This window comes from Sinocyclocheilus rhinocerous, unplaced genomic scaffold (genome assembly GCF_001515625.1).
Source record: "Sinocyclocheilus rhinocerous isolate Xijiao unplaced genomic scaffold, SAMN03320098_v1.1 scaffold1348, whole genome shotgun sequence".
Taxonomy (NCBI): Eukaryota; Metazoa; Chordata; class Actinopteri; order Cypriniformes; family Cyprinidae; genus Sinocyclocheilus; species Sinocyclocheilus rhinocerous.
The window spans coordinates 384514-397242 of record NW_015648618.1 but is presented as its reverse complement, the minus strand read 5'-3'; the positions used below and the strand labels follow the sequence as shown (position 1 = coordinate 397242).

General features: G+C 36.9%; 1 protein-coding gene across 1 annotated transcript in view; it reads left to right on the top strand.

The window, feature by feature from the left end:
- The window catches only part of LOC107710057 (chromobox protein homolog 1-like), a 15069-nt gene extending 2684 nt beyond the window's left edge, over window positions 1–12385 (top strand). The window contains exons 2-6 of the mRNA XM_016514754.1: window positions 1780–1888; window positions 5139–5301; window positions 5533–5701; window positions 9548–9642; window positions 11554–12385. Of these exons, the coding sequence (XP_016370240.1) occupies window positions 1840–1888; window positions 5139–5301; window positions 5533–5701; window positions 9548–9642; window positions 11554–11698 (621 nt within the window). The 5' untranslated portion in view covers window positions 1780–1839 and the 3' untranslated portion in view covers window positions 11699–12385. The remainder of the gene's footprint in view (window positions 1–1779; window positions 1889–5138; window positions 5302–5532; window positions 5702–9547; window positions 9643–11553) is intronic.
- Window positions 12386–12729: the final 344 nt, after the last annotated feature.

Here is a 12729-nt window from a genome sequence, read left to right as displayed (position 1 = left end):
TCGCTCAAATTAAGTTACGGTGCTCTGCATCTGTTTAGCCGTTCGCCAATATTGCTGTGCCAGCCTGGAGTTATACGGTATTCTGCCTCTGTTTTTACTGTACATTAAAGTCTGCACTTTTAAATTACGGTGTGATTTGTGTACTTTCATACATCTGTCGGCACTTCTTTAGCCAAACAAATTAGATAGATTGCGATCTAACAAACTGCTCCATATAACAAAGCAATGTAAACAAGCAACGACTAGATAACTTGGCAACAATAATTAAACGTAAATAATCTTTAAAGTTTTTTTTTTTTTATAATGCTGATGCCAGCTCTCAGTCTAGGGCTGCCCACTTCTGCACGTGTGAGGAGTCGAATGCCATGACGGCGTATCACATAAAATCAGTTACTGTACGCAATTAAATCCGTTTCATACCTTTTCTTGTAACTCAATAAAAAATGCAACGAACGTCGTCAGAGATGATTAATAATCAATCATTCTGAGCATCATTCTTGCTGGCGTTCACATCAATCCACAAATCGTTCTTTTAGTTTTTTTTCTGCTGTAAAGTTGGGCATTTTAACATGGGGAGTCTATGGGACTGACTCCCTTTTGGAGCCAGCCTCTAGCGGTCAGTCGATGAATTGCAGTTTTAGTCACTTCCGTATTGGCTTCAAGCGAGAGACACTTGAGTTGCCACTTGGTTTGGTTTGCCACTTGGATGCATGAAACCCCTTTTTGTCTGTGACCCACGTGCTAATTTATTAAAATCATTCAATGATATCTGTCACCATTGAGTATATTAGAAATGACCAAAAAAAATAAACACCAAAATTATTAATGAGAATCAGTGGGAAATGTGTTTAAATATTCATGAAAATAACATCACAATGCACACAAAAAAAAAACACTTAAAGGCAGAGTAAGGGATTTCTGGTAGCCAATGTTGATATTTGAAATCCCCAAAACAAACACGCCCCTACCCCAAAAGGGTCTTGCCCCTATTTTGATAGCTCCGCCCCACATATACGTACGCAACCCAGGCAACGATTAGTTCTGTGAAACAAAGCAAAACCAATGTTACACCGTGTCTACGGACGTGAGCGGCGCGGCGCAACAAATCCCCGACAGAAAACTGCTGCCGGGTTCTATTTATGACGTGCTGACACAAATTTCAAATGGTTTTCAACGGTCGTTTGATCGCGTCCAGTGTAGGCAGACTTTAGCTGTTGTAGACACGGTGTTACTCACCTATTGAGAAGAAACAAACCAACCTCGGCGTCCAATCGCAGGCCTCCGCTCCTTGAGTTCTCTCCAGCGCTGAAAAGCTGATCCGATATTTACACGGGTCCTACTTCTTGCCTTATCCTTCCGCAGACGTTTTCCTCTTTTGTTTTTTATCCACCATCTCTATCTTTCTGTCGCTCGGCTAATGTCCGTCCCATGCACTGAACGCGCTCTCCTCCACATCACGAGTAGACACGCCCCTTATTGCTGATTGGCTACAAGTTTGTTTTGCGATTCGGCCCGAATCAGTTTTCTAAAGTGTTTTTGAAAAATCACTTACTTTGCCTTTAATGGTCTTAAAAATAGTTTACACAACATATTTGTAGTGTGACCTGGGCACGTTATTGTGAGATTCACCGAAATACACCATGTCGCACACCATGAAATGCTGTATTTGTAGAACTGTTATCCACAGTGCTGTGTAATTTTATTTCCTGCCTTGTGTTGTTCTTTCCCTGATATCACCTGACCCCCATCCCCTCTAATCCACACTTTCACTCTGTTCAGCACGGTTGACGCTGACAAGGAACCGGAAGGTTCCACAGAGCCTCCGCCCCATCGACGAGCATGAGTGAACCTGCAGACACAGCTAGTGATGCTCCCAGCGTCACCGCAGGTGTCTCACAACTTTCTCCTTCACTGCTGTTTTTCTTTCAAATGTTTATGGGAGAGGGTTTTTTTTCTTCTAGACGTTCAGATCACCTTAACGTTTCTGTCTTATAAACAAGCCTTGAAATTACTTCTATTGAATCACGGGTTGTTGTCTGTTTTCATGACGTTGTTTCATCTGCCATGTGATCCATCATCTGTCATTGACTAATAGAGCTGCTGCTTCAGGTGATTTATAAGGTCAAATGTTTGGTTCTGGTCTGCTGCTCAGAAAAGACAGAATGAGTGTTTCAAATTGATGAAATTTGGGTAGCTGTTTGCACTAAGTTCTCATTTGTTTGTGACATTTTTAAAATCAGGTTAATGACCAGTTGTATTCTAACTGGCAAGTTGTGTCTGTTAACATTAGTTAATGCACTGTAAACTAACTGAACTAACAATAACAAAGGTTAATAAATGCTGTGAAAGTATTTTTAGTTAGTTCATAGTTAATGCATTAACTAATGTTCACAAATGAGACATAGTTGTAATTTTTTTCCTGAACTGATGTGTACGCTATATTACCGTCTTTTATGGTCGATTAGTAGTTAAGCATTTGTTCTCCACACTAGCTGTGGTAATTTCAATCATGAAATGGATGTTAATAATTTAGGGAGTTGAACTGCCATATACCACTATAATGCCAAAATTAATGCTGAAATAGTTTAATGATGACATTTGCATAAAATTACTGAACTTTTTTTCACACAGTATACACTACCTTTCAAGAGTTTGGGGTTTAAAGAAATAAATATTTTTATTCAGAAAGGATGCATTAAATTGATCAGACGTGACAGTAAAGACTTGTAATGTTGAAGATTTTTTTTTCTAATTATTATTTTTTTAAACAAAAAAATCCTGAAAAAAGTATCACAGTTTCCACAACAATATTAAGCAGCACACCTTTTTTCAACATTGTAATAATAAGAAATGTTTATTGCGCAACGAATCAGAATGATTTCTGAAGGATCATGTGACACTGAAGACTGGATGCTGAAAATTCAGCTTTGATCACAGGAGTAAATTACATTTCAAAATATGAAGAGTTTGGTTCCAAAACGCGATAAACGCCATTTTTGAAAAAATTTAGTTTCCGCCAAAATCAGTATTGTATCTGGTCGGTATTGAAAAGTAAATTTTTAATTTTACGCAAAATGCGATATCCGCCGAGTTATTCTGTCATGTTTTCTCCCTTTTTTTTCCAAACCGCGACAAATGCCAGTCTCCCTTTTCTGCAGAATGCGATATATCCGCTCAACCAAGCACAGCGCACCATTCCACGAACTCTAGACAGTAATGGCGGCGCTTTGAATACACCCGGCATCCTAGTTTTCCTCATCTACTTTGTACTTTGTGATCAACAAACAAACTTCGGGCTGCACGATAAATCGCATGCGATTGTCATGCGCATCTCATCAGTACAGCTGGTTCTGTGATTAATAGTAAATCTTTATCACGTGCTTTCAGATGGAGCGGCATTTAATACACAGAGCCGTAGATCACTGCTATATCGCGTTCATAATCGCAGATGAGTCGCATTCGATTATGAACGCGATATTGCGTAGCTTGTCAGTGTAAGTGTTTTTATTTATGCCATTAATGTTTTTGTTAATACAGCGTAGGTTATAGCACTAGTCAACTAAATGAATGTTACATGGCAAAGATGAATGCACTTTTGGAAGTTGAATGTAAGGGAAATGTCATTTTGGAATTTCTGTGGTTTAATGTGATATTGTTGTTCATGTATGTTCATGATGAAATTTTCTTTTATTGTTGTAATTCATTTATAGCATTAACAAGAAGACCCGTTGAATTCTTTTGGGAGCGATGACTGATTGAATGTATTTTTAGTCCAGTGCCTGTATATAAGAATAGTATTGACCAAGTTCAGAGGCTGTCATATGTGGATCAACTTACTATGGTGTGTATTTTCAACAGTTTCAATATGAAAAATAACTTTTATATTGATTCAATGGACTTATTGCATTTTGAAGAAAAAAAGTGTCATGGATTTATTGCATTTTGGGAAAAAAATAATACAATTTTATAATAAATCTTTGAAAATCAAAATCTGGATTTGAATTTTTAATGTTATTATAACCTAAAGATGCTATGTGAAAGTTTGAAACAGAAAATAGTGGTTTTCATCTGGCCACTTTCTTGGTAAAGAAAACACATTTTTACTCAAATTAATCAAAATGGATTTATAGCGTTTTGGAACCAAACTCTTCATATATTAAAACAGAAACCACTTATTTAAAATTGTTACTGTATTTTGATCAAATAAATTCAGCCTTGGTGAGCATAAGAGACTTCTTTTGGTAGTGTGTACTTTATAAATTTATATTAAAAAAATCTTTGTAAACAGAAGCAGTGTGTGTTATGCATTGACAAGCCTGTCCGAGCACATTAATCATTGGTTGATGCTTGATTCCAACATCTCCTGATTGATTGGTCTGTTGAAAAGTTTAGCATCAAGTGGTTTTGTTTCTTGTTTAAACTAATATCTGATCCGCTTGGAATATGATACTAATATTGTGATCATGCTGATTCTTAAGAAGTGCTTGTTTGAACAGCTTAAGGTACGATTAGTACACGATTATGTAATTCAGATGCTTGCACTTGTTGATTGCTCCAAACCTATGTAACTTTGTTTCTTCTGTGGAGTTGGAAAACATTTGACGCATTATTTGAATGATCTTTTATCTTCTGCGAAGAAACGAAGTCAGGTTTGGAACATGAGAGTGAGTAATTGATGACAGAGTTTTTATTTTGGAGTGAACTGTCCCTTTAAGGACGATGAAACTGAAACCTTGATTTTGATGTCCTTTTTGAATGAATTTTAGTTTTGTAGTTTCTGACCTTGTTCTCAAAAGCAAGAATTTATCACTAAGCGCTGTGGGTTTTAAACAGCAGTCAAACTGTCTCTCGAATTTCGACGCATTGCTCTGTATAGCAAAAAGATGTGTGAAGATTTGTCAACAGACTTTGTTGACCTTGGCATACCTTCTTTAAAATAAACCCTTGAATAATCACTCTTCCTCTTTGCGCACGACCCCCTGCTAGTGAGTTATCACTGTTTGTGTTTGTTCTGCTCAGCCCCATAATGTCTAGTGTTTCAACCTGCTTCAATTTTGAACTGTTTGAATACTGAAAGATGTGATTTTTCCATAGAAAAGACTGACCCTTTTCCTCTTTACTGCCCTCTTTCTCCACAGACAGCAAGCTGGCGGCCACAGCTGGAAAGAAGCAGAACAAGAAGAAGGTGGAGGAGGTGGTGGTAGAAGAGGAAGAGGAAGAATATGTGGTGGAGAAGGTTCTGGACAGACGGGTGGTGAAGGGCAGAGTGGAGTTCCTTCTTAAGTGGAAGGGCTTCTCGGAGTAAGTAACTAATATCAGCAAGATTTCCCCTAAAATGCATTCGTATAAGGCAAGATGCTTGATTCCTAACAAACGTGTTGACCATTTTGTCATTATATAAAGAACTCCGGGAGAATCAATGGTTTGCTAATAAATATATAGCCTATGTTTGGTTTTAGTTGGGTGGTCCAGCCCTTCTCCAATAAAAAAGATGGTATTCAAATGATTGAGAATATATTCCCTTTTCCTTAGAGAAGACAACACATGGGAACCACAGGACAACCTGGACTGTCCTGATCTCATTGCACAATACCTGCAAAAACATAAGTTAAATGAAAAGAAAGATTCTATTGGAAAGAGGAAAGGAGAATCTGACACAGATGGTGGGGAAGACAGCCGGCCCAAAAAGAGGAAAGATGAGGTTAGTTTTAATCATTCCCTTAGATGATTTTTGGTATAAAAACTGGCACATGCGTAAGTTTTATATTTTATAAAACGTTGTTTTATAAAAAATAAAAAATTTTTTTTGAGGTTTTCTTTCTGTATCTTGCTTAACATAAGACTGTGCACATACTTACTATATTTATGCATTTGCCAGGCACTTTTAGGTGTTTATTCCGTTTCGGGCATTTTATGTCCCAGGTGTTAATTTTTATAAAACTACGATGCCAACAACCTTTTTTTGTAATATGCAGATGTTTTTATTTTGCTTTCATCAGTTATAATAACATTTTATAATAAATCTTTGAAAATCAAAATCTGGATTTGAATTTTTAATGTTATTATAACCTAAAGATGCTATGTGAAAGTTTGAAACAGAAAATAGTGGTTTTCATCTTGCCACTTTCTTGGTAAAGAAAACACATTTTTACTCAAATTAATCAAAATGGATTTATAGCGTTTTGGAACCAAACTCTTCATATATTAAAACAGAAACCACTTATTTAAAATTGTTACTGTATTTTGATCAAATAAATTCAGCCTTGGTGAGCATAAGAGACTTCTTTTGGTAGTGTGTACTTTATAAATTTATATTAAAAAAATCTTTGTAAACAGAAGCAGTGTGTGTTATGCATTGACAAGCCTGTCCGAGCACATTAATCATTGGTTGATGCTTGATTCCAACATCTCCTGATTGATTGGTCTGTTGAAAAGTTTAGCATCAAGTGGTTTTGTTTCTTGTTTAAACTAATATCTGATCCGCTTGGAATATGATACTAATATTGTGATCATGCTGATTCTTAAGAAGTGCTTGTTTGAACAGCTTAAGGTACGATTAGTACACGATTATGTAATTCAGATGCTTGCACTTGTTGATTGCTCCAAACCTATGTAACTTTGTTTCTTCTGTGGAGTTGGAAAACATTTGACGCATTATTTGAATGATCTTTTATCTTCTGCGAAGAAACGAAGTCAGGTTTGGAACATGAGAGTGAGTAATTGATGACAGAGTTTTTATTTTGGAGTGAACTGTCCCTTTAAGGACGATGAAACTGAAACCTTGATTTTGATGTCCTTTTTGAATGAATTTTAGTTTTGTAGTTTCTGACCTTGTTCTCAAAAGCAAGAATTTATCACTAAGCGCTGTGGGTTTTAAACAGCAGTCAAACTGTCTCTCGAATTTCGACGCATTGCTCTGTATAGCAAAAAGATGTGTGAAGATTTGTCAACAGACTTTGTTGACCTTGGCATACCTTCTTTAAAATAAACCCTTGAATAATCACTCTTCCTCTTTGCGCACGACCCCCTGCTAGTGAGTTATCACTGTTTGTGTTTGTTCTGCTCAGCCCCATAATGTCTAGTGTTTCAACCTGCTTCAATTTTGAACTGTTTGAATACTGAAAGATGTGATTTTTCCATAGAAAAGACTGACCCTTTTCCTCTTTACTGCCCTCTTTCTCCACAGACAGCAAGCTGGCGGCCACAGCTGGAAAGAAGCAGAACAAGAAGAAGGTGGAGGAGGTGGTGGTAGAAGAGGAAGAGGAAGAATATGTGGTGGAGAAGGTTCTGGACAGACGGGTGGTGAAGGGCAGAGTGGAGTTCCTTCTTAAGTGGAAGGGCTTCTCGGAGTAAGTAACTAATATCAGCAAGATTTCCCCTAAAATGCATTCGTATAAGGCAAGATGCTTGATTCCTAACAAACGTGTTGACCATTTTGTCATTATATAAAGAACTCCGGGAGAATCAATGGTTTGCTAATAAATATATAGCCTATGTTTGGTTTTAGTTGGGTGGTCCAGCCCTTCTCCAATAAAAAAGATGGTATTCAAATGATTGAGAATATATTCCCTTTTCCTTAGAGAAGACAACACATGGGAACCACAGGACAACCTGGACTGTCCTGATCTCATTGCACAATACCTGCAAAAACATAAGTTAAATGAAAAGAAAGATTCTATTGGAAAGAGGAAAGGAGAATCTGACACAGATGGTGGGGAAGACAGCCGGCCCAAAAAGAGGAAAGATGAGGTTAGTTTTAATCATTCCCTTAGATGATTTTTGGTATAAAAACTGGCACATGCGTAAGTTTTATATTTTATAAAACGTTGTTTTATAAAAAATAAAAAATTTTTTTTGAGGTTTTCTTTCTGTATCTTGCTTAACATAAGACTGTGCACATACTTACTATATTTATGCATTTGCCAGGCACTTTTAGGTGTTTATTCCGTTTCGGGCATTTTATGTCCCAGGTGTTAATTTTTATAAAACTACGATGCCAACAACCTTTTTTTGTAATATGCAGATGTTTTTATTTTGCTTTCATCAGTTATATTTGCACCCTTTCAAATACCTTTTATGAGAAATGTGATGCATTAAGAAAAAAAGAGGAATACAGGGTTTCTGTGGGTCTTAAAGTCTTAATTCACCCTCTCACAAATTAAGGCCTTAAAAGGTCTTAACTTCAAAAAGTCATGGCATTAAATGTTGCATGCATTGTAAAAAATGGATACAGGGCTTAAAGTTCTCCGACACCGTGCCGGATCGCTGTAAAGTGAAACGTCACCAGGCCGTTGGTGCCCTCTTCAGGTATTTATTATAATACATAATGTACTTAAGTTGGTTATGTTCATATTATGCATAGGCATATTACATTGTGTATTTTAACAGTGTTGTTCAATAAAACCATGTAATTACTTGGTTTTGATATTTTATTTGAGCCTATTATTATTGCCTCATCGTTTATATAGTTTATATATAAATAGTCATACTTAAGCATGGTTTTCACTTAGGTTTATTTGTGTTACAAAAAATATCAGATTACTCAATTGTCAAAATAATCAGTAGATTACTTGATTACCAAAATAATCATTAGTTACAGCCCTAGATTAGTTAAAATATTTCAAAATACAACTGCATTGTTTTACTTTTTGTAATTAAAAGACAAATATTTTGTCATTGAAAATGTCTTAAAATAGTATTAAAATATAATAGTTGAACCAAGTGAACCACTTGGTACTTAGTGAACCAAGTATCTGTATTTTGTCTCATCTCGTGAGCATTGTCACACCCCTAGTGTCGATAAGCGTTGATATAGCTCATAATTTTCCAAGTGTATGATATAGCTTTCATTCTTCAGGTCAACCATATATTCATGAAAAAAAAATCAGTTTGAATAAGGAAAGCAATAACTTTGCCATAGTATCCTTTCAAATGTTAAAGTTGCCACAGTCTTTGCATGTGCTACACCCGCCCCCCGCAATTTATTTTCTGATACAATTATATAAACATCCTTAAATCAAGATACATTTACTTGAGCTCCATTCCAAATGTAAAATAAAGTCTTGGAAAAAGTTAACAAAATTGAGTTTATGCTTAAAACAGGAACAAATATTTGTCACTGGGTATGAAACCTTTTTTTACAGTGTGATCAAAAGGTACCATAAAAGTTATTTCCATACTCTAGTACTCTATTTGGGAGCAGATGTATTCAAGCCTTAAAAATGTATTTTTATTTTAATTTTTTTAAATGGATTAAAAAGTAATGGAGATCTTACGCTAAAATTGTGAAACCATTATTTAATTTTATGTATTAGCCTTAGCAGGACAATCTTAGTGCCACCTTGTTGCTTCCTTGACCTAACAACCATAGAGGTGGAGAATACTATCCCTGTGAAAACTAAAATTTAAAAAGTTGATTAAAACCTCACATAAATTAAGACATGCTTATCAGAAGAAAAATATTGGTGTTTTCTCAGACTAATAAGAAGTTTTTTTTTTTTACTGCATGTGAATAATAAAATACTGATGTAGTTTCTTTGTTTTGCAGCAAGACAAGCCGAGGGGCTTTGCACGGGGATTAGAGCCAGAGCGCATCATTGGAGCCACAGATTCCAGCGGCGAGCTCATGTTTCTAATGAAATGGTATGTAAAGATTAAGATTTAAAGGATTAGTTCACTTCCAGAATAAAACATTTCCTGATAATTTACTCACTCCCATGTCATTCAAGATGTTCATGTCTTTCTTTCTTCAGTCGAAAAGAAATTAAGGTTTTTGAGGATAACATTCAAGGATTTTTCTCCATATTCAATGGCGACCAACGGGCTGAAGGTCCAAATTGCAGTTTCAATGCAGCTTCAAAGAGCTCTACAAGATCCCAGCCGAAGGTGTAAGGGTCTTATCTAGCGAAACGATCTGTCTTTTTCTAAAAAATAAATAAATAAATAAAAATGTATATGCTTTTTAACTACAAATGCACTAGCTCTTCAATGCGCGTCAGCAACGTCACACATTACGTAATCATGTTGTAAAGGTCACGCACTGTTAGCTCTTCGTCTGTGTACTCCTGCTTTCTTTGCACGTTCGCTTTGTAAACACTGGGTTGGTACTTCCGCCTACGTCACGTGTGATCTTTCCAACATGACTACGCAATGCATGAAGTCGAGCTTTGTGGTTAAAAAGTATAGAAATTTTTTTTTTTTTTTTAAGAAAATGACCGATCGTTTCGCTAGATAAGACCCTTATTCCTCAGCTGGGATCATGTAGAGCCTTTTGAAGCTGCACTGAAACTGCAATTTGGACCTTCAGCTCGTTGGCCACCATTGAAGTCCATTTTATGGAGAAAAATCCTAGAATATTTTCCTCAAAAAACTTAATTTCTTTTCGACTGAAGAAAGACAGACATGAATCTTGAATGACATGGGGGGTGAGTAAAGTATCAGGAAATTTTTTATTCTGGAAGTGAACTAATCCTTTAAAAGTGAAGTGTGTAATATCTGCGCCACTAGTGTCATGAAAATAATGAACACTCCCTAACATTGATCAGATCCTGAACTCATGCCATTTAGAAGCCAGAGTTGCTGTTTTAGATTAGGCTGGATGCTCACACAAATAAAGCAGGGTTTTGTTGGCATTTTTAGCATAATTAAAGGGTTAGTTCACCCAAAAATGAAAATTCTGTCATTAATTACTCACCCTCGTGTTGTTCCAAACCCGTAAGACCTTCGTTCATCTTCGGAACACAATTTAAGATATTTTTGATGAAATCTGCGGGCTCTCTGACCCTCCCATAGACAGCAAGGTAACTACCACGTTCAAGGTCAAGAAAACAAAAATAACAACTTTATTCCACATTTTAGTTTCTACTGCATCACTTGTAGACGCGTGTTCACGACAGTATCATGACGTGAGTGTGTGGCGGTGCTGACCCAGATCTGGCGTAATGACGTCATTACGCCGGATCTGGGTCAGCGCCGGCGCGGCCACATGCTCGCGTCATGATACTGTCGTAAACACGCAGTAGAATCTAAAATGTGGAATAAAGTCATTATTTTTGTTTTCTTTGCGCAAAAAAGTATTCTCGTAGCTTCCTAACTTTACAGTTGAACCACTGATGTCACATGGACTACTTTGTCGATCATCTTGGTACTTTTCTGGACCTTGAACGTGGTAGTTCACCCAAAAATGAAATTTTGCTGAAAGTTTACTCGCCATCAGGCCTTCCAAGCAGTAGAAGAATTGTTCTTTAATTGGAACAGATTTGAAGAAATTTAGCATTACATCACTTGCCAACAGGGGATATCGACTTTTTCCACTTGAGGAAACGTTATTATGGATTTTGGACTACATAACAATTATGCTTCTAGTCAGTATTTTAGCCAGAAGCGGCGGTTTGAAGTCAAGATGCTTTGATGGATTTGTTTCTTACAAACACAAGCTTTTCACTTCACAAGACGTTAATTGATGGACTGGAGTCCATTTAGTTTTTGAATGAATTTTCATTTTTGAGTTAACTGTTCCTTTAATCATTCTCCCCCTCTGCCTATTCTCTACAGGAAAAACTCTGACGAGGCAGATCTTGTTCCAGCCAAAGAGGCCAATGTGAAGTGCCCGCAGGTGGTCATCTCATTCTATGAAGAGCGACTAACATGGCACTCTTACCCTTCTGAGGAAGAAGAGAAGAAGGATGATAAGAACTAGGCCTGTGAGGGAGAACGAGAGAGATGGCAAGTCAGGGGCTGTGTTAGACTAGTTTGGGATGGGGTGGGGGGTATTTAGGATATGGGCAGGTCAAAGATGGGGAATCAGACACCCAAAAACTCTTTTACTCTCAATGCCATAAAACTTGGACTCCAAATATATTCAGAGCAAGATATGCAGACGTGGAGTCATCTTTAGTGGGCAAAAGCGAATGTTAGTCAGAATACTGACCACCGTAAGAAACACAGGATTACTGTATTTCCTCTTTGCTTCTCTTTCTGTTGGATTATGGGAAATGGGGTATATATATGCTGCAGTAGTCATTCCCAGCTAATAAAAAGGTGGCCAACGTTTGATGAGGTATATACTAAATGCAATGGATCCTGTCTGCACATCCTCGTACCTTCTATATTTTTCTGATAAGAGATTTGAAAGTCATTTCAGTCTAAATCGGAACGTGTCACTGTGTAATGTGCTGCCCTAAGTTAAAACACAGTAAGTACACTTAAAACTGTAAAGAAAAACAAATGTACATTTTTGAGTGCATTGGTTAATTTGATATCTGAGCATAGTTTGTTCAAATCTCAGTTTTGAGTGTGTGTAGTTACGGTGTTTTGTCTTTGTTAGGTGGTATGACCTAATTTCTTAAGCCTTCTTTTTCTTTTCCATCTCATTTGTCCAGACGTCATTTAAAGGGGTCATATGATGCGATTTCATTTTTTCCTTTCTCTTTAGAGTGTTACAAGCTCTTGGTGCATAAAGAAGATCTGTAAAGTTGCAAAGACTAAAGTCTCAAATCCAAAGAGATATTCTTTATAAAAGTTAAGAGTTAGCCACACCTACCTAAAACGGCTCGTTCGAACACGCCCCCACATACCTACCTCACTATGTGGGAAGATTTGCATAACACCGCCCAAATGTTCACGCAAAGAAAGAAAGCGTAACTTTTATTCTCGCTGTAATATTGAAAAGTGAAAAGTGAAAAAGTGAAAAGTGACGTGACATGTGGCCAAGTATGGTGACCCATACTC